This window comes from Gymnoscopelus microlampas, assembly GCF_963454915.1.
Source record: "Gymnoscopelus microlampas genome assembly, chromosome: 4".
NCBI classification, from domain to species: domain Eukaryota; kingdom Metazoa; phylum Chordata; class Actinopteri; order Myctophiformes; family Myctophidae; genus Gymnoscopelus; species Gymnoscopelus microlampas.
The window spans coordinates 25589595-25611282 of NC_139941.1; the positions used below are offsets into that span (position 1 = coordinate 25589595).

Consider the following 21688-nt stretch of genomic DNA (forward strand, 5'->3'; position numbering starts at 1 on the left):
TTCAGAATGCCAGCTTATTGTAGACACGTGGGAGATTTAAAACCGGGGTATTCTTCATTCATTTTTAAAGCCTCTGTTGACAATGGAACATTGTATTAATTTGTCACTGCTGCCACCAGAAGTTAAAATTCTTATATAATAAAACAAAGAAAAGTCTGTCATGTCATGCAAGGTTTCCTGAAGCGTGTATAAGAGTAGAAAATATGAATAGCCAGGCACCATAAATTCCCTTTTCTATCCTCAAGGCTACATGCTGTTCAAATATACCAGAAAGTGAAATCAACTAGAAGAGCAGCAGCAATCACAACATGTGGCTGCCTGTCAGGAATCCTATCTTGACAGTAAGCCTCACAGTAAATCTGGAGTTAAGAATGCAACTAGTTCTATGAATTCTGGATGCTCTAGCACAGTGGTTCTCTAAGTGGATTCCAGGGACTCTCTGGGTGAGACAGATGGAACCAAATGGACCCTAACAGGTCCATAACTCTGACAGCGTACAAATGGAACCAAATAGGGTCCATTTGGTTCCATTTGTACGCTGTCAGAGTTAAGGGGAGACCTTGAAATGTAAAAGTTTGAGTATCACTGCTCTAGCATGTGTAACTCTACGCGTACAAATAGCTAGCTATATGAACACTCAGGGTTTATATTGTCCAGAGTTAAGAGTCCACATCCACTGTACACAAAACAATTTGTGTTGTGACTACAGTAGAAGATGACCTGTAATTACCTGTTGATTTTGAGAGCGAAAGCCCGTCGCTCTGCGCTCGCCAGGGAAGCCATAACTCCACAACTCCACTTTTAGTGGCTTTGGTGGCTTCTCTCCGGTCCAGTGTCCCTCCTCCACACTGTGTCTCCCCACTCTGTCCCACAGCGCGCTGGAGGAGCTACAAGTCTACTGCTGTCTGCTGCAGCTGCACTAAAGTCACAGCAATCCTCATGTTCACTTCACTCTCTGGGTGGAAACTTCCGCATTTGAACCCTCATCATCATCCAGAACAGAGCAGCAGACAGTCAGACAGACAGACAGACAGACAGACAGACACCGGGTGGGAGGGGATGGAATGGATTAGACACGCACACGCGCCGAGATAAGCAGCCCTCGACGTGCTTAATAGGCTCTCTCTCTTTCTCTCTTGCTCTCTGGCTCTCTCTCTCTCTCTCTCTCTCTCTCTCTCTCTCTCTCTCTCTCTCTCTCTCTCTCTCTCTCTCTGTCTCTCTGGCGCGCTCTCTCTCTCTCTCTCTCTCTCTCTCTCTCTCTGTCTCTCTGGCGCTCTCTCTCTCTCTCTCTCTCTCTCTCTCTCTCTCTCTCTCTCTCTCTCTCTCTCTCTCTCTCCTTTTAGTTATGGCGGCTCTCTCTCTCCCTCTTTCTGTCTCTGTCTCTCTCTCCCGCTCTCTCTTTCCACGCACGCAGGCATGCACGCGCATTGGTATTGTGTGTGTAATGACACTGTTACGAACCAAACGTGTATATACATATATATATATATATATATATATATGTATATATATATATATATATATATATATATATATATATATATATATATATATATATATATATATATATATATATATATATATATATATATATATATACACACACACACACACACACACACACACACACACACACACACACACACACACACACACACACACACACACACATCTCTATATGTCAGTAGAGCCCACTCAACGTGCACGAACTGTGGCGTTATTGTGAGTTGGGTTCACAGACCGTTGGGTTATTGTTGCAGGTGCAACACAGCGAGACCTAAACTGGCTTCTTTCGCCCTCTGTCGGTCTTGATTGTACATTACACTAACTGTGTGCAATGGAGAGGACGAACAGTGTTTGTTCAGTATTAGGAGTCTCCTTGTCTCTCCAGCTCTTTATAAAACAGAAAATGCAGTTTCAGTTTCATTTCCAATTGTATCCAACCAGGACAGAGAACTCAATCAGGATACAGATTGTAAACAAGTGAAATTGGAAGTGATAACACTAAGAAATGAGCAGACAAAATTGGAACTGGAACACTATACAAATTAAGCTTAAAAATGGGTACTTTCTCCTGATTGCCTGAGATTTTGACACCTACCAAAAAATGTATTTTCTGTTTCTTAAAGAGTAGGAGAGACAGGGATAAGATAATTCCTTTTAACAGGTCGTTCATGAAAGTCCTTGCGGTCTTGTTTCCAATGAGAACCTGTGAGCAATTAGGGGTTAAGAGTCTTGCTCAGGGACAAATTTCATCGACACATATGCTGGCGTGGCCTGGAATCGCACCTAGGGCAACCAGGGCTTCTGACTCTCTAAGCGGGCTCACTAACCACTCAGCTATGGCCGCCTTATTACTGAAAAAAACACTCTATAGAAATTATTACTATCAGAATATAGTATTTTAACCTTTTAACAAAATACTTTTTTTTTAACCAAAAAATATTACTTACCCTACCTTTAACTCTATGGTGTATCGCCCCCTCTCTGCACCATGCAATAAGCGGAACCTTTGTTGCCACTTCCTGGTTCACACGGAGCTGTGGGTGGTGTTGCACATTGTCCAAATGTGATGCACAGTGCATTATTATAATCACACTGGATTATCTCTGATCATCTCTGATTCTTCTGCTTTGCTGCCATTGAATCATCGGGTAAATGATTGATATCCCTTGTAAATGATTAAATAGATCGCTTAAACGTGTTGTCATACCGTTTCGTTAATGCAAGTCTGAATTGTGCTTTCATACATTTGTTGCTACTTGCTACCATGTCGAACTAGCTGTGGATATTATTCTGGTGGCATTCATTCAAATCCTATTACAGAATCGGTTCATGTTGTGTTTCTGTGTGCATTTAGAATGGATGGCGTGGTGATGGAGGAGGAGGATGACTGCCCAGAGCTGGTGCCCATCCACGAGCAGATACCTGTCACCATCATTACTGGATACCTTGGTAGGAAACTCATGACACACACACACTCTTATGGAAAAGTCTCTATATACTCACACATAACCCAATCTAGCCCTGGACCAAGACTCATGTCGTTATGACTAAAAACTGGCAACACTCTAATTGTAATAACACATGTAAATCTCCACCAGGAGGCATGTCCTGATAAAAAAAAAAAAATATCATGCAGAGTACAGTATGTACTGCAGGGGTCTTCAATGTTTTCAACCCAAGGACCCCCTAGCTGAGAGAGAGATGAAGCAGGGACCCCCTCTATATTGTATACAATTGTGTTATAGATTAAACTTTTTTTGTTTACGTTTACTGTTCTTTTTTTCCATTTACACCTATACCTCTTTGCCAAAAATAGCCGATCTACAAGCTCACAACGCCTCGCAGCGCAAGGCGTTGTGAGCTTGTAGATCTGCTATTTTTGGCTTAAGTTCTCCTCAGAAAAGGGATGCTAGAGTTCAAGTGGTTAAGGCAAAACAAAAAATCTTATCACACAAAGATTTGGCGGACCCCCTGTAGTAACTCTGAGGACCCCCTAGGGGTCCCGGACCCCCTGTTGAAGACCCCTGATGTACTGTATTGCAGAGCAGCGCTGCAATGTGATTACAAGTTGTACATCGTCTCTACTGTCTTCCTCCTTCTATAAAATGTCATAGTGTCTGACACATGTGAATATCTAAAGTGTACAGGTCCATTTGTACACTCTTTGTTACAAATGGATAGATCAACACTGAGGTGTGTACTGTGGCCCTGGACCAAGGCTCTTGAATTCATGTCTAAAAATGGCTACTAGATAGAACAACAATGCATATTACTACTACAACACTACTGCTATGTTGATCTACTTAAGAAGCATGTTCTTAGAAAGCTCTATAGGATACAACTATTGGAATGACATTTACAGAAAATGAATGTGTCGACATGATACGTAATGACATGAATCACGTGATAATACTAGGTCAATCCAATTTTACATTATTAATGGAATGGACGCCCCTCTAGATTGTATAGGCTGAAGCTTAAGAGTGACCCTTGGTGCTGGAAATGAAATGACAAAGGTACATTAATCCAATCCAATCGACTTTATTTATAGAGCACATTTAAAACAACAGTGTTGAACCAAAGTGCTGTACAGTCAGTAACAAAAGAAATACAAAAAAATGTACAAGAGCAAAACCGTGTTAATTTACGGAAAAAACTCATAAAGTTAGATTATAGAGATAAGAGGTTTCTGCACGACAATCAATGTAAAATGACACAGATGCTTTCCCATTTTGAATGGGTTAAGTTGTATATGTCATTTATATACTGTTATTTTCTGCTTGCTGTATGTTTGATTATATTCCTAGTCTTACATTTGCAAAAAAGGTCTTCTTAAATGTTAAATGTTTATTTTTAGGAGCAGGGAAGACTACACTGTTGAACTACATATTAACAGAGCAACACAACAAGCGAATTGCTGTCATACTCAATGAATTTGGAGAAGGTAAGGTCAATGTTTTTTATGTTTTGTTTTATAGATTCTGATAGCATTGTGCTCTCTACTCGATGACCATTTCCAAATAGTGCATGTTTTTAATGTTAGACAAACCAGGAGATTTATCATGAAAACATCATTCTCATGATCATTGTAGTTTTTCCACAGCTCTCCACTAGAGAGCAGCAAACTAACACTTTACATGAAATCCAAGGAGTGCCAACTGTTAACATCTCATAGGCATTGTGTGTCTTTAGTTCTCAGGGGTGGATTTACTGTAGGCACAGGGACGCCCTGGCCTTACCTGAATGAACCATGGGCCTTCCCTAAACCTTGATAGCTTTCATAGTGCTTCCGGCGAGAAAAATTAAAGAAGTTTGTCGAGAGCAAACTTATCTTCGACGCAAGACCGCCTACTAATAGAAGCAGCCTACTAAACCTACACCAGCAACTGTGCCAGGCAGCCAGCAGCGCTGTATGGGATTGTAATCGGCGCTGATGCTGAACACTTGGTTAATAGAGAACATCCCCAGGATTACAGCTTTAGGCAATTGGCACTGGGTGACAAAATGGGTTACACAAATCGTGGGATTATTTGTTTTTAGAAGTAATAGAGAACATCAAATGGAAAATGGACCCAGAGAAATTTCCCACATTTAATTGAAGTAGGCTACTGGACAGCTGTCCATTTGTCCAACTGAGGGTCATAACCCCCCGCTATATTAACCTGCTGTTTGTTGAGAGACTTTTCTCCGAAACAAACCGAATCCAGACGCGCCTGAGATCACTTACTGTATGTTGACTGGTTGCCTGAACTTGATACTACAATTTGGATTACAATGACATTATCAGGGGTTTCAACTTTTTTTTTTTATCAGCCTGTTATTGTTTAGTTTTTTTCTTGTCCTCCGCCGTTAACGAGTGTAATTTGTATTGCCTGTTGTATGTTGATTGATCTCATTAGTCGTAACAAAGGCATTATGTACATCTAGCCTATCTGAGTGGCGCACTGATCTGCTTAAAAGCCTATCTATGAAAAATCGTTGTCATGGTTAATCATTTGGAGAGGTTATCCATCGCAAAGCCGATTTGTACCAAATTCAGCCTGTCAGGATATCAATATCATGGAAGACATGATAGACAAGCTTAATAGTTAGGTACAGCGAGTGGCACAGTCAAGACTGGTGAATGGTTGTTAGTGGATCTCTGGTTTTGATTGTCCTCTGCCTACAGGTAGTGCCCTGGAGAAGTCCCTCGCAGTGAGCCAGTCTGGAGAGTTGTACGAGGAGTGGTTGGAACTCAGAAATGGCTGCCTCTGCTGCTCTGTCAAGTATGTGTCATGAATGATCATTGTAACATTATGGTCAGACACAATCTATTTATTATAACTTGTTTTTTTCTATTTCCTCTTAGGGACAATGGTCTTAAAGCCATAGAAAACTTAATGGAGAAGAAAGGGAAATTTGACTACATCCTGTTGGAAACCACCGGTCTAGCTGATCCAGGTAATTCACATTTAGTGAAAGTACAAAACAAATAACTTTGGATAAAATACAAATCAAAATCAATGCCACAGTATTTTCGACGCATACCTGGGTGAAACATGTGTGTAAAAAGTCTACCGTAAGTATTCTGGTGTGGCTTTGTAATGTTTCCAAAGCCTTGCTTCCCCAGTTACTTGTACAGTAACTGGAAAATAGGTTTGTTAGTAGTAGCCTACAGTATCAATCTTCTATCATTCATGCAACCTTGCTGTATTTTTAACATAACTATTCCCATTACTACTTTATGCCTTAATCCTTACATTACCCTTTCGATCTAAGTTAGATCACGTAATTTCCTCCCTAAACAGTATTGATACTATCAGACTTACTATCAAATACAAGGCTTTTAATGGACCATTAGAAGCCTCCTAAATACATCTCTGACTGGAAGGTTCCCGGTTCGATCCCCATCTACCCCTGTGTTAGTGTCAAAGTGTCCTTGAGCAAGACACTTAACCCCTATAGACAGATTGTTCACACAATTAACATATGCTTCCACCATTCAGTCTGTGCAATGGAAGCGCTGAAAAAGCACAGACTTCTGTCAGTCGTATAAATTTGTCCGACTGTAAACACATTGCGATGATGCAAGTGTGTGGACTATCCGACTCAGGACTCTTGAACCGCTGCCCTCCACACCCTCCTGTTTATAGGCCGGGTCCTGAGCTCTGCAGTGTTGTTAGCTCCACTGTCGCACGGCGCACTGTGGAGTCTTGGGTTAGCAAATATATTTTAGAATATATTATCGTGAACGGAAATGACGAATGATGACAGCTTGCTTCCTGTGCGCTGCTCAGGGGGTGTAGTAGTTACAGACATAATGTAGCACTCAAAAATGATGTAATAGTTGTCTGGCTTGAGAGACTTCTTAACCCCTAACTGCTCCTCACTAACAGGTGGGTGCCTCGCATGGTTTCCTCCGCTGTGTCAGTGTGTGAATGGGTGAATGTAATACACATTGTAAAGAGCTTTGGATAAAGGCTCTATATAAATGCACCATTTTAGAGAAGGAGGAAGATACGATGTACAACTAGTAATCACATGCAGCACTGCTGTGCATACAGTACATACTCTGCATATTATTAGGACATGCGTCCTGGTGGAGATTTCCTTTTGTTAGTACAATCATTGTCCAATGTCTAAATTTCCATTCTATATCTAATTTAAGTAATTGTTTCTTTGACTTGACCTGTGACCCTCTACTCCTGCTCAGTGCTGCCACTTTACATAAGTCAGAACAAATCCTCTATTTCCTTCTATTGACTGCTAGACAAGGAAGCACTAGTGGGTATGTTGGAAACATTGCACAGAGACATCGTTAGTCAAGTCCTCTCCCCAGGCAATTCAGTCTTGCTTGTCATTGCTTTGGGTTTAAAACTTTACTTGTGCTTTTATAATTAGACTTCACAAGACTAGCTAACTCTAACTCTAGATCCAGATTTGTGTTGCGGTGACAAGGCCATGTTGAGGGAATATCCAAGCAGCTTATTTTCATCAGGGCAGTCAGAAAAACTATCAAGCCATTTTGTCTCTCAGGACTGAATCAATAATAGGGCATTACGGAACACGCCCTGTGACGATTGGGGTGTATCGTTAAGTGACAGATGTCAGGAACCCGTGGCACAGGCAGTCACACACCACTTGGCGGCATAGACGGGAAGCAACAGAGCGCGTTCAGACTGGGACTCGGTTCACTTTTCTGTCATGTCATTGGCTGAGACAGGCTCGTTATTGGCTAGGACAGGGCTGTCATTGGCTCAGACGGTCTTGTCAATCATAGTGGTCCCAGGGGGCTTGCCCTTCCCATTCAGGATAGGGCCAGATGAGTTATGTGAGAGATGCCACTCAGAAACTGTGTTTTCATTACGGGCCTATCAAATATTTACAATGCTTTTTTTTTATTCTCGCTTGACGGTTTGACAAAAGTGCATTATGTGAACAAGCTGGGGCTGGTGTGGTGACATAGGGTCTTGGAATAACCTCCTCCACAGGAAAATGGAAACAAACCAAATGTACCAGTGGGAGAAAAACAATTGAAAGCTTCTGATATTAGTTTTATATGGTCCAAGGAGTTTCAGGTAAAATACATACATACAGTATTTGTGACCCCTGCTAGTGGGCAATGCAGAGTGTGAATGCCAAAACGTAAGGGTTTGGTTTAGAGCAGTGATTCTCAACCTGTGGGCCATGAGGATATTGCAAGTGGGCCCCCAAACGACTGGCAAAACACTAAGATTATGATGATAATAAAACATTGATGTTTAAAATATACAAAATTATGTTTCTTAAATGCGAGTATTTTCCAGTTGCAGTATAATATTGTAAATGGTGCATTCATATAGCGCCTTTATCCAACGCGCTTTCACACACCAACGGCAGAAGCAACCAAGGACACTTCGACAATCGACACTAACCCAGGGGTAGCCAGGAATCTAACCGGGAACCTTCCTATTCCCAAGCGGCTGCTCTACCACCACTGCTGCCCCATACTATATATATATTTATATATCCTTACTAATACAGCAAAATCTCACGTCTGTTGGTTATGTACAGATACTGGATATCCTTTTACTCATTATTTTCATTTAAGAAAGCGGTGTTTGAATATATCAGATTTTCTGAATATATCAGATGTTCTTTACCTAATATGCTCTACAAACGTGTTGTTGTGATTACACACAATAATAGCATACTTTTATTGGGATACTTTAAAGGGATAGTTCACCCCTAAAATGACTTTTTTTTCCTATCAATTGGTCACCCCATGGAGACTTGAATTAATGGATATTTTTTAGTTTTTGTCGCAAGTCAATAATTTGATGACGCCAATCATTTGTTCATTTGTCTCCTTTGTGTCTCCTACCGGAAACGCTGCCTACCGGTCCACTGGTTATCAAATTATTGGCTTAGGAATGTCTCCATGGGGTGACTACTCGATAGGAAAAAAATATTTTTATTTTGGTGAACTATCCCTTTAATGTTCTATATATATTTTTTAAAACACAAACAACAATCCACACTACATGTCACAGTATGTCTTCATTGCCTTTGGCAGGTGCTGTGGCCTCCATGTTTTGGGTTGACGCTGAACTAGGCAGTGACATCTATTTGGATGGTAAGAGGTTTGCAGTAGCACAATGTAGCATCTTGTTGATACATTGTCCAATTTGTTTTTTCCAGAACATGTAAGAAATAACAAAAAATAACATTTTGCAAAAATAGCCAATCTGCAAGCTCACAATGATGGGCTATGTTGACAGTCTTTGAAATAGGGCTTTAGTGATTAATTCATGAAGTATTTTTGTACGTTTTAGTCTCGAGCTGAAAAGGTTAGGGTACACCTGGATCACGCTGTTGTTACAGATCTGCAGTCCAAAAGTAGAATTTGCTAGAATAACTTGGAAAAAGTGGCTTCGACAAACCAAAGGCCAAAAGGCTGTTGGAGTTCATAAAAACATTATATTTCTAAATCGCCCTGAACGCTCTTGTCACTGATAATAACGTTCATACATTTATTCATCTGTTCATAGGCATTGTTTCTGTCATTGATGCCAAGTATGGAATGCAGGTATGTGTGATAATGAGTCTTTAAGGTGATGTTGAACTTTGGAAGAACTTTGGATTGAGCATGATATAAGTCCAGATATTGTCAGTTATGTTTATCTGTTGCTTCTGTGTGTGGAAGTTGAGGAACCGGAAGTAAGAATTTCATTCACTCTCATTGTATTTGTATGTATCCTCTCATGTATATATCGTATCAAATTGTGCCAGCATTTAAGGCTAGAGTTGCTGGTATATAATTTATTTCCCACCCATTTTGTACAGTGATGGCTGCATCAGTGCTTGTGTTACACAGGTACTGGAGTTCATCACATTTTGTTGTTCCATCAAGTGAAATATAACATGAATACAGCCATTTCGCACGCACGCACGCACGCAATCCAGGATTCCACCAAAGGTCAACATTGCTTTAAAGTTGTCTTAATGTTGCTAATATCCCTTGTAACTGCCAAGTTGAAGCAACTGCAGGCTGCTGAACTCATTGTACTGTTGGTGTGAACTAACCCCCGCCCAGAGTGCAAGATAATATGTGCACACCCAGCCCTCCCCAGTGCAGAAGTAGTTAAGAGAAACAGGGCAAGTGACACCTGGGTAATAGGCTACTAATTTGAAGGTGTCATCCTTGGTAAGGCGACACATCTCATGGACTGGGTGCTGCCTCTGTCCTCACAGAGAGAGAGAGAGAGAGAGAGAGAGAGAGAGAGAGAGAAAGATGTATGTTAGGACATGCCTAAAAAGAAAGATACAGAGAAACGGAGGATGATACCTAGTGAAGGAGTAATTGATATCTGAGATGTGAACATTGTAATAGGGCTGTCACAGCCACTCACCCTTCCCCTCCTCTGTCTGACTGAGTGGATTTTACTATATGAACTCTAGCGTCCCTATTGTGGGGCAAACATTTGGCAAAAATAGCTTCTCTACATCATGTGGCACGTTGTGAGCCTGTGCTGTAGATAGGCTTTTTTTCCGCGAAGATATTTAGTGTAAAAGGAGGGAGTCTAGTATAGAACCTTGGAGGACTCCAGTCAACTAAGTATATAGAGTTTAAGTGGTTTAAAGACCATTTGAGCCCTTAGCCGCAAACTCAATACGAGGCCTTTGTCTCCAGGTACAGAGGTTTGACTGTAGAAGGGGCCAAGAGAGCAATCTTTTAGTCCTTTCCCATTTCCATCCAGGAGGAAGCAGTACAGATGCATTGGGTGACAGATTGATGTCAGCTTGACGTTTAGGGATCAGGATCTGGGGTCAAACTCTCCTCTATCTGTTATTACATATTAAACTGGCAGGCCGGCAAACATTGCTCACAGGAGACGAGACAAACAGAAAATGGCAAAGATTATATATTCTTTATTGTGTGTGTGTGTGTGTGTGTGTGTGTGTGTGTGTGTGTGTGTGTGTGTGTGTGTGTGTGTGTGTGTGTGTGTGTGTGTGTGTGTGTGTGTGTGTGTGTGTGTGTGTGTGTGTGTGTGTGTGTGTGTGTGTGTGTGTGTGTGTGTGTGTGTGCGTGCAAGCTCACTTATACTCCTGAGACTCAACATAACTATCTGTTGTGAAAATGTCTTTTATCCGTTTATCTCTTGACATTTTTGTGTAGACTTAATGGAAAGCTAAAAGGATAAAAGTTGGGTTTTTGTTGAATGGATGAAGGCCCCACAGGGTCAGCTCAAAACAGTTTCCAATTTCAAGTCCTGTTTTGACTTCTTGGAACTCAGGTCCACTTTCTCCTCTCTCTGTAGCATCTAACTGAAGAAAAACCAGAAGGACTGGTCAATGAAGCAGCCAGGTATGCACTCTGTCTGTCTGTCTGTCTGTCTGTCTGTCTGTCTGTCTGTCTGTCTGTCTACGCCCCATGCCCCCTGCCTGATCGTCTTCCCTGCATGTCTTACTGTCTGTTTGTCTGCCCTCTACTGTGCCATTTTCTTTCCAGCAGCTGCTTGGTGTTGTTGCTGAGCAAATACCAGGATGATTAAGGACCAATTAAACCCCTTTCCCACTGGCATGAAATGCCTGTTACATGACCTTTTGCACTTTGTGTCTTTATTTGTGTTTTCACTTCTAAACTAAACAGTTTGCCATTTGACATTTAGCATGTATTGCACTCTGCTACCCACCTGTATACAACACACACACACACACACACACACACACACACACACACACACACACACACACACACACACACACTTTGAGGGTGGGCCCAAAAGGTGGTGAAATGTTTGTTTTGAGGTGCATTGGAATTCTGTCATTGGTGCAATGACTGGGTACAAAGAGGAATACAATAATGTATGCACTTGGTTGGCACATTCTTTTTATTTTCATTTTATTTTGACAGGATCTCAAGCTGAATGGTTTTCTGTCACTGATTCTATGTATTTTGAATACCACAAAATAATCTGAATTTTGAATGTGCTGTCATTTCAGACAGATTGCTGTGGCTGACTTAACCATTATCAACAAGACCGATCTGGTGAATGAAGATGAGCTGGCTCAGCTCAAAGACACTGTCAGGTCAACATCACATACTTAATACTGCATGGCTTTCGGGCTTACTCATTTACGGCAATGCTTTTTTAAATCCAGTTTCATATGATCAACCTGGAAGTACGACATTAGAATCTTTAAAGGCAGGAGATGGAATGGGGTTAGGGTTCAGCATCCGTTTATCTAAAAATACTAAAAGAGAACATTTGGTTCTGTCACTCCAGGTCTATAAATGGCATTGCTAAGATTCTAGAAACCCAGAAATCAAGGTAAGTTCCTTTTCACCAACAGAACTTATTGATATGGTAAGAAATGTATTTTCTCTAGATAAGTTCCTGTCTTTGTTTCGTGTAACAGATGGCCACCCTGCGGTGTGCTGCTTTAGCTCTGATCTTTTTTTTAGGCCTGACCTTGCATGAGAGACCTAACTGCCCTCACACACATCACTCCCTCCTGAGCTAACACTAACACACCATGCTGTGGTGTCTAGTTCCCCAGAATGCTTTACTTTCTTGTCCTCTTTTTTTTTGCTGGCAGCCTATTAGTTGTATATTTCTGCATTATGTTTAGGTTAGGTGTGTGGATGCACGCAAATGTTGCCTGTGTGTCTCTTGTGTTAGAATGTTGTTTGTTATGAGGCCTTAGTAGTGTCTGCCAAACACAAGCAGTGGCTCTCACTATGTATCAAAGGGTTGGGTGTGTTGCCGCTCTCCTCTGCTCCCTGGGAGAGTTCAGACCAGGGTGAAATGGATGAAAGATGCCGCGCAACGAGGGGTTAATTAGAAAAACGTTCATGTTGCTCTGATTTCAGTCAGCAATTGGTGGTTTTAACAGACCAATTACATTTATCAGACGTCCAATTCACATTTATTCATCAATCATATGCTCTTGTGTTAATTTTTGACTAGTGCTGACGCTCATGTTAATTGTTACTTATCATGTTTTGTAAATTAACCATTGGCCATTTCTCCACAGGGTGGACCTATCTGAAGTTCTGGATCTGCATGCCTTTGACAATAAGAACGGTGTGAAGTGAGTGTCTTATGTACTGTGTGACTCAAATTTAACATAGATCTGTTCTTTCCCTATCATTTTATTTCCAAAAAAGTATACTTTAAAAAATAATCAATATCCTTTTTCACCGACAAGGACAACTTTGATTTTATAGACATGAAGTAGTTTGATAGCATTGATTTTACTTTGAGGTACATGGTCTTGAATTATCAGGAATCCAGTCTATTCCTATCCGCCCGTTTTCCCGAGAAGCTTGCTTTCACATTTTAACACATCCGATCTAGACTATAGAAGAAATGTTGAGACCTCTCTCATACCATCTAAATTCACCATCATCTCCTGTTCTAGTTCATCAGAGCTGCAAATCTCACAGACATTTGCCCCTTTTACACAGCCTGCTCAAGGCTGTTCAATGTTGCGCCATCATTCCGCCTCGTTGTTCTGCTTATAAAGGTACAGAGACGGAATGGGGGGTAATTTTCGTGCCGCTTTTGAGCCGGCAGCGGAGCGAGTCCCAGAGCTGAGACGTCGTCTGTGTAAAAGGCACAGCTGGCATGGCGAGTGAAGTCTAAGGTCCACCCACCGTTCTGCCTTTAACCTCTCCCTGCTTTTCTTCAATATTTATCCTCAAGTCCTCAAATGTATTTCTGATTGCACAAAAAATTGTATTGTAACATTACGTTACATCAACATGTTGTCTCTCTCACACACGCACACTAGTGATGCCCCGGTCCATCTTTTGGGAGAAGGGGGGGGGGGGGGGGGTCGTGAAAGAATGGGCGAGAAGCAAATCAGTCCTGACCTTACAGTGGCAACAACAATAGATTTCAATCAATTACCCTACCTAAAGACTTAGCCTAAATAAACAACCAGCTCAATGGCCTTGTGGAGAGTCTGTCCTGAGATTGGGAGGTCGGGGGTTCAAGCCCTGTCCAAGTCATACCAAAGACTATAAAAATGGTACCCAATGCCTCCCTGCTTGGCACTCAGCATCAAGGGTTGGATTGGGGGTAATCAGACCCTGTGACATATTAGCGTCATGTCCAGGGGGTGTGTGGGCTACATGGCTCTGGAGTCGTTGGTTCCCAAGGCTACTTACTTTAATAATAATACAGTCTTTTGAGTCAGTATTTTGATAATTAAATGCATAGGCTATGGTAAATGTATAAAGTCTACCGGCAGCCTCTCGGGTTATGTGTGAGAGAGAGCGAATTGAGAGTGAGCGAAAGGGAGATAATGAACGATTGCAGAACGCTGATATGTTATTTAAAAGCACACACGGAGGCGGCTTTGTTCTGGTTCTGTCTAAAAAAATCTACGCCGGCATTAATCACGGCTCTTCTTCGCGCCATTAATGCGGGATCTCTGGCTTTTGATACTGTCGTTTTCCACGTTACTCGCTTAATTAACGGACTCCTCTATAGAGCATCCCCATGTCACGCTGCACAGGGGAGGTCGCCATATTGTAACCCCTGTAGAATCGCAACCGTCTAATGAATAGAGTCAGTGTTCATCCCTCCATGTGAGTAAAAGCATCAGTGGCGTTAAAGCTCTCTTTACACACGCCCCCAGCCAGTGTCTCTGAGCCCAGCTGTGGAGGATTAGAGCTGTGTGTGTCCACTGGCTCCTGAGGAGGCTCCCTTGTCCCTGCAGATAGCCCCCTTCCTCCCCCTGCCTCCCGTGCTTTTCAGAGCCCAGGCCCCTCCTCCCGGGAACCCACACTGCTTGTTTGAAGCGGCCCCCCGCCGCTCCGCCTGTGTGGTACTAACAGCACATAGGACTCAAGCTGCTGGACATAACGTTTGGCCTCCTTGTGAGGTCAGGGAATGGGGGGGGGGGGGGTGGGGGGTTGCTTACAGAAATGTGGGTGGTAGTGTTTTTTTTAATGCTTTAATTCTTAATTTTTTGAATCGGCAACATCCACAGTGCCATCATACATACCATTACAGGTGTTAATGATACACCCTGTACGATACAATAAAAATGTACAAAGAAAATGAGGACACTCCATCCTCCAACTATTATGTGTGGAGGAATGCACACAGACAGGCAGCAAACAAAGGTCAAAGGTTTTATTGCATTACAGAGTTGCTACGAAGACGGTGTACTTTACACAGACCTCAAAACCAAAGCCAATAAAAACGGTTTCATAGCATCCCAATCCCAGTTAGCGTTCGCTATCTGCATCTTGCATACATACACAAACGCGTACAGGCTAATTTGAATCATTTTAATGCATTCTACACAGTAGATATTAATGAGATTAGTAAAGGCTGTAAATACAACATGGATATCTAATGACTGGAATCAGAATCAGTTTTATTGTTATATCAGAGGTTTCCAGGTGTAAATAAGTTTGTGATTGTTGTGTTTTTGTGCAAGAGTGAGCCTCTTGAGTGACATGGAGCAGAGAGTGTTGTATAACCTTTAATCATCTCTGTCCTCAGTTTAACAGAGAAGATGCAACTAGTGACAGACACGAGACCACATCTTGACAAGGTATTGTTTATACAATTTTGTGTCTGTTTTTTCACTTGCTTTTGAATGAATAAACTCGTCCCTTGTAGGTTTCACCTGTTTTTCCTGAATTGATTAATTTCAGAATACACAGGAAGATAATGCCTTCTCCTGAGGCTAAAATCATGTCTTTCATTCCCTCGAGCCATGACACTTTAGTGAAACCTCCCCACCCTCCTTTAGTTTTTGTGTTGAGATCAACCTGAGGCTTTTGATGTTGTCTTGTTACACGACAAATGGGTTCAACATGGGTCATATACATTGAATCACTCTCTGTTCTGGGCATCACTTGGCTTACTGCGTCGGCTAGACAAACAAGAGTCTTTTGGCTAGACGTTTGGGGTTTACAGTCATTTGAATTCAGCTGTCATAAAATGCTCTTAAACTATTGTGTCTTTCTGTACTGTAGCTAAATGTTGATCTTCCATGGGAAGGTAGTTGGATGGATAGGCCTGTATTGAACACAGGGGTAATTCAGTTGTCATGGCAGTACTGCAGTTATAGGAAACAAAGTCTTATGCACACCGGATCGGCTCAGAGACGAGAGGTGCGTCGGCAGGGATCAACGTAGAGAATAAAATAAAATTACCCGCACACCGTCTGCACTTGCACAATAGGAACACTTTTATTTAATCAAGTGTTCCTATTGTGCAAGTGCTGACGGTGTGCGGCTCATTATTTTATTCAGTACTGCAGTTATGAAACAGGACAGATACAGAAAAAGAGATAAGAGTAAATTGTTGTAACCCACAAGGATTTGAAATAAAGTACCAAAAACTAGTAAAAGAATAATAACATAAGTGTAAATATACGTTGTAACCCTCAAGGATTTGTAATAAAGTACCAAAAACCAAAGGAGATTCAAGTGCTGGGTCCTCAGCCCTCTGCCTAGACTGCCCAGGATCTGCATGTTGTGTGAGCTAACGGGTATAAATATTAAGTGCACCAACAGTATATCAACAGCATTAACAGTAATATTTATAAATATAGTTTAAGTGTACTTAAACATTCTATCTCCACAATATGACATAAATGTCATATATCATTACACAGTCATGTGAATTAAGCCTTTATTCATCCTTCATTAACTAATAGTGGCTAACTTCTCACACTTAAGTAAGCCACAGCAGCTGTACAGTTGTAGTTTTATCACAGGATAGGGGGACATGTGAACTGTTTGAGTGGGGTGTGTTGGTAAATAAGGCATTGTTATCCATTTTCTCCTGGTCCCCTTTCCCGCATGGGGTTTAACGCTTCCTCATTCCCCCTAACCCCCCCCCCCCCCTCCTTCCCACCTCCCCACGTTGCTCTTTTCATGTAAATGAGAATGCTGTTTTTCTGTTGTTATACCAAATAAAAAGGAAGCGTGTAACCTTAACACTTCAACACAAAGCCCCAAATATCTGCAAAGTGCCCTTAATGTTTTAAGGAAGTGTGTGTGTGTGTGTGTGTGTGTGTGTGTGTGTGTGTGTGTGTGTGTGTGTGTGTGTGTGTGTGTGTGTGTGTGTGTGTGTGTGTGTGTGTGTGTGTGTGTGTGTGTGTGTGTGAGAGTGAGTGTGTGAGAGAGGCAGATAAGGAGGGGTGTCAAAGCTGGTTTTTAAGGTGCTGAGTAACTGTGTTTTTTGACACATTCATTGACCAAGTCATCAATGGCGTTGGACGAGTTTAACTTCTTTTTTTCTCAGTAAACCTATATAAATACCATCACATTTATGTAATGAGATTGTCAACACTTTTTATCTAGTCCATGGTACAGTCTAGAATACCGCAGCACGCCTGATCTTCAACCACCCAAAATATTTTCCCGCTCCCTTCATTGGCAACAAAACACTGATGCTGGTCTAGTACTACAAGGCAACCAAAGGATGGCACCCCCATACCTTCAAGACATGATCCACCCGTAAAACACCCTGAACGCTCCACACATCTTAGACTCTTCTCCCTCCTGGCTTCCAAACTGTGGAATAAAATTCCCATTAGGGCTGCAACAATTGATTGAACTAATCGATTTATTCAATCAATTTAAATAAAAAACTTTTTTTGTGGGAAAATGTTAATGTTTGTCAAAAATAGCCAATCTTCAAACTCACAACACATCGCAATGTGTTGTGAGCTTGTAGTATTGTACTAAGTATAAATATAGGACTTAATTGGTTAATCAGACTAATGATTAGTTGATTATAAAATGTATTAGATTGTTTTTGTCAATTGAATAATATATAAAACATTTAAACAAAAAAGTAATCGATAGAATAATCGCTGAGATAAATGATAGTTGCAGCCCTAATCCATTGCAGTCAGAACTCCAGACTCACTCCCAATTTTCTGAAGTCTGAAAGACGCACCCCTTCAGAGACTGCATATGAATCATTGACAATTGCTGAAATGATATTTGTTCATGTCATAAAACAAGCATGCTGAATTATTTGGGAATTGTAATGTTCTCAACCTGGGAACTGTATGCAGCTAAATTGTTTTCATTGCACAAAATACCCTCCATAGAAAGCACTCAACAAATGAGGCGCATTATGTTTTGTGTGATCCTCAGAGTATATTGACAGCGACATTTGAAGTTGCTGGAGATGTTTCAGAAGATATTTTGAACACTTTCATCCAGGTACTATACTACACCTCTCCACTCTGCCATCACTGATTTGTTCTATTCTTGTTCATAGTCCTTTTGACTCCTAGGGTGACCATTATTTTCAAACACCCAAACCCGGACCCTTAACCACTTAATCTCTATTTCAAAAGCGTAAATCACCAATCTACAAGCTCACAATGCTTGTAGATCTGCTGTTTTGCCTGGTGTTTTCATCAGAACAGAACATGATAAACGTCTACGCATAAACACTCATAACGCATATTATTTTAATTGTGGTGAAAACTATTTGGTAGTGAATGTTTATTTTTAGTACATTTTAGTGTTTTAAAGATATTTGTCGGGACTCGCAAACTGGTTGACGGGACACTCGGTCTGCCATTATTGATTTGTTCTATTCTTATTTTTTGACTCCCGTGTTCCACTGTTTTCAGAATCTCTTATGGGAGAAAACTTTCAAGAACAAAGCAGGGCTACCCATGAACATCATTCGGTGTAAGGTACTGTAGAGCTCTAATTATCAACCTTTTTAATTTCAAGGATCCCAGTAGTCGCATTTTCTTCGTCTTATTTTGTTATATCTGGGACTCCATTCGACACAGGAAAATCCTCAGTGTTGAGTTAACTTTGAACTCTCTTGACTTTAATACCTATAAGGGCCCATTTGGTTCCTAACGTTCAATCATTTACCTGGGGACCCCCTGGAAACCCCCTGGATCCATGGCCCCCATGTTGTGGACCAGTGCTGTGTTGAGCACAATGGATTGTACTGTGACAGCAGTGGCCAGTAACAACTGCTTTATTATCTGTATTAATCAGTTTGAACTGCGCCATTCCGGTAGGTTAATGTGTTACGTGTGTGTGTGTGTGTGTGTGTGTTTCCCCAGGGTATTCTATCAGTGGCAGGTAAGGACCACCAGGTGATGCTTCAGGGGGTCCATGAGCTGTATGAGCTTGATGAAACGCCACAGCTTTGGGGAGAGCAACCAAGACTCAACCGACTGGTCTTTATAGGTACAAACACACTTCTGTCACATTGTTAACCCTCACCCTCTTCTCATCATAATACAACTACGGTTTAGGAACAGATACACAACCATCGTCAACTTCTGTCTACCCCACAATTCTCTGGCATGTATGCAAAATACACTTGTGTGCACTGTGAAAAGCTCTCCATCCCTCCATGTAATGGACGTTTACTGCTGTTCACTTAACCAATTAAACCCTATATACATCGTTGACCTGGCTCTCCCAGGGGTCTCTCGGGGATCTATCCTTGGCCCCCTCCTTTTTCCCCTCTACACCACTGTTTCCCAAACAGTGGGTCGGGACCCATTTGTGGGTCGCGGATCCATTTTCGGGGGTCACAAGTAAATATCCCTTTTTTTATCATTTCAAAAGAAGATTTTCAAAAGGTCAGAAGAAATCTACAAAAATAACAAAGAAATGTCAGACCTTTTTTAAATAGAAATCTAAAAATATCGTGACACGTTGTGAGCTTGTAGATCGGATATTTTCACTAGTTTGGGTCCCAAGAGATATCAAATTTCTCTTTTGGGTCTCGGGCTAAAAAGTTTGGGAACCACTGCTTTACACCAATCTCTTCGCCGTAAATAGACAATCTAAGCCTGTTTGCGGAATGTTCACCTATTTGTACTGAATGTCTGCCTGTTATGAAATGCCCAGAATAGGGGCTCTAGGGTTCAAGGGGTTAATTAAGCTGGCTCATGAGTACTTTCCTACACAATGACATTTATAATGACCACTTATAGCATCAATTCCCAGAGTTTAGCTCTGTTATTCGGCACTATCACTGGTCCTGTGATTCAAAAGCCACTATGATGCTGTTTGGTGCTTGCTGCCTTACGAATCTCTCAGAGCTTAATAAATGTATAAACATAATTCCTCACACATGCTGTATGTGCTATCAGTGTTTTGTCATCTGCATCTGGTGTTTTGTGTTACATGTTGTCCCCTTTCTCTTCTTTAGGTAAGAACCTGGACAAGGACATTCTACAGGAACAGTTTATCTCTACCGTGGTACAGGCATAGGACAGAGATTAGATGTAACCTCCCCCTTCTGATTCTCATGGTAAACTCAAGAGTTGATCCTGGACTTAACTACCATCAACAAACCTGGGACTGTCTTGACGGATTTACTCCAGTTTTTTGTTTGTATTAAGCTTGGTGATTTAGAGTATGGCTGAAATTCTATGAAGTAGAATCATTTTGTGATAACCCATTTCAAAAGCTCAGTCCATACTCAGTTGATACACGGTTGCTGGCTTGGATATTGAAAACAGTACTTGCTGTGAAGTTTGCTAATGACAATTTTACAATAAGAGCTTCTCGGCCAGGGAACATATTTTTTTATCTGTGATATTTAGTATTTCATTGAGCTAGAGCCACACTTCCCCAAATACACAGCTATACTGTGTGCACAGACTCCGACTACTGGTGTATTTGGGACTATTAGTCTTGATTTACAGCACTATCTACCGTATTAATATACTTTGATATGATGAGAGTGTTGTTGCAGTAGTTGCATTTCAAATTTGATTCAAATGTTTCTCCTTTCTTGTGTATGTTTTTGGCTTTAATAAATCACCTTGTATTTTAAGTTATTAGAAATGATTGTTTGTGCATCTTTCTGTGAAAATGTGGTGTGCTTATTTTATTTTTGTCATAACAAATTATGTATATAAAAAACCTGTTGTTGCTTAGCTATAGCTCACTACTCTGGGCCATCAGCATAACAATTGGAGATAGAATGGCTTTGTGCTACGTGTTAAGCTAACCTAGTAAATACACCGTAGTACTTCACAAAGAGCTTACATTTCCTAAAGTGCATTAACACCTTAGTTTTTATTGTTTTTAAGACAATACCCCTCTCTGTCAAAATTCACATCTCCAGCAATAGCACCTTTTACTGGAAAGTGTTGGAAACTCACTTTGCTGGAAAATGTGTCCTAACAACAGTTCTAAGTTTCATTCAAGATTAATTATAATAATGAATCTCAAAAGAAACTTAAAATTGTTGTTAAGGCATTTCTTATAGAGGTTATTGCTCATGGAGATAATTAAAAGTAGTAACCTATAGAGCTTTATGATTACATGAGCAAATTCTGAATGGTATATTGAATGAATGTGTTTTATACTTATTGGGTACACAGTCAATCTACACCCCACTGTCCCACAAAATTGTGTTGTTGTTTTTCTTTATCTTAAACTGGTGCATTTGTTTTGTCAATCGACTCAGGCTTACTATAAGCACACATGAGAGTCAGGTGAGGAAATGGGTGGGATTTTCCCATCGTATGTCATTTGTAATGGAGATGAATGACTATGGACGACCTATGTATGTATCCTCGCGTTGGAACGGTTTGCTTTGAGGATCACTTTGGTCATTCAGCCTCGGCCATAAACCTGAGCTGATCCCCGTAGCCCTGAGCGCACTGTGCAGCTGTGGGCCGTTTCCTATTCGATTCTAATGCTGATCGCCTCGTTAAGGCGGCTATAGTCCTC

General features: G+C 41.2%; 2 protein-coding genes across 3 annotated transcripts in view; one reads left to right on the forward strand and one right to left on the reverse strand.

Annotated features, from left to right (window-relative positions):
- The window catches only part of dock8 (dedicator of cytokinesis 8), a 78565-nt gene extending 77435 nt beyond the window's left edge, over positions 1-1130 (reverse strand). For both annotated transcript variants that reach the window (XM_084056007.1, XM_084056006.1), the window contains exon 1: positions 731-1130. In XM_084056007.1, coding sequence (XP_083912133.1) covers positions 731-783 — 53 coding nt within the window. In that variant the 5' untranslated portion in view covers positions 784-1130. The remainder of the gene's footprint in view (positions 1-730) is intronic.
- A 1414-nt stretch (positions 1131-2544) lies between these two features.
- cbwd (COBW domain containing) lies at positions 2545-20788 on the forward strand. The gene is made up of 16 exons (XM_084054825.1): positions 2545-2654; positions 2861-2955; positions 4364-4450; positions 5675-5771; positions 5855-5946; positions 9041-9100; positions 9516-9553; positions 11286-11332; positions 11971-12057; positions 12255-12299; positions 13006-13062; positions 15492-15543; positions 18110-18178; positions 18598-18663; positions 19051-19177; positions 20154-20788. Exons 2-16 carry the CDS (start codon positions 2862-2864, stop codon positions 20213-20215), a joined length of 1080 nt encoding a protein of 359 aa, XP_083910951.1. The 5' UTR covers positions 2545-2654; position 2861; the 3' UTR covers positions 20216-20788.
- The last annotated feature ends 900 nt before the right edge of the window (positions 20789-21688 follow it).

Excerpts from the sequence above, each read along its gene's own strand:
- cbwd (XM_084054825.1), top strand. The coding sequence starts at position 2,862 with ATGGATGGCGTGGTGATGGAGGAGGAGGATGACTGCCCAGAGCTGGTG. Across the intron at positions 4,451-5,674 it reads ACTCAATGAATTTGGAGAAG|GTAGTGCCCTGGAGAAGTCC; the intron begins GTAAGGTCAATG and ends CTCTGCCTACAG. Across the intron at positions 11,333-11,970 it reads CTGGTCAATGAAGCAGCCAG|ACAGATTGCTGTGGCTGACT; the intron begins GTATGCACTCTG and ends CTGTCATTTCAG.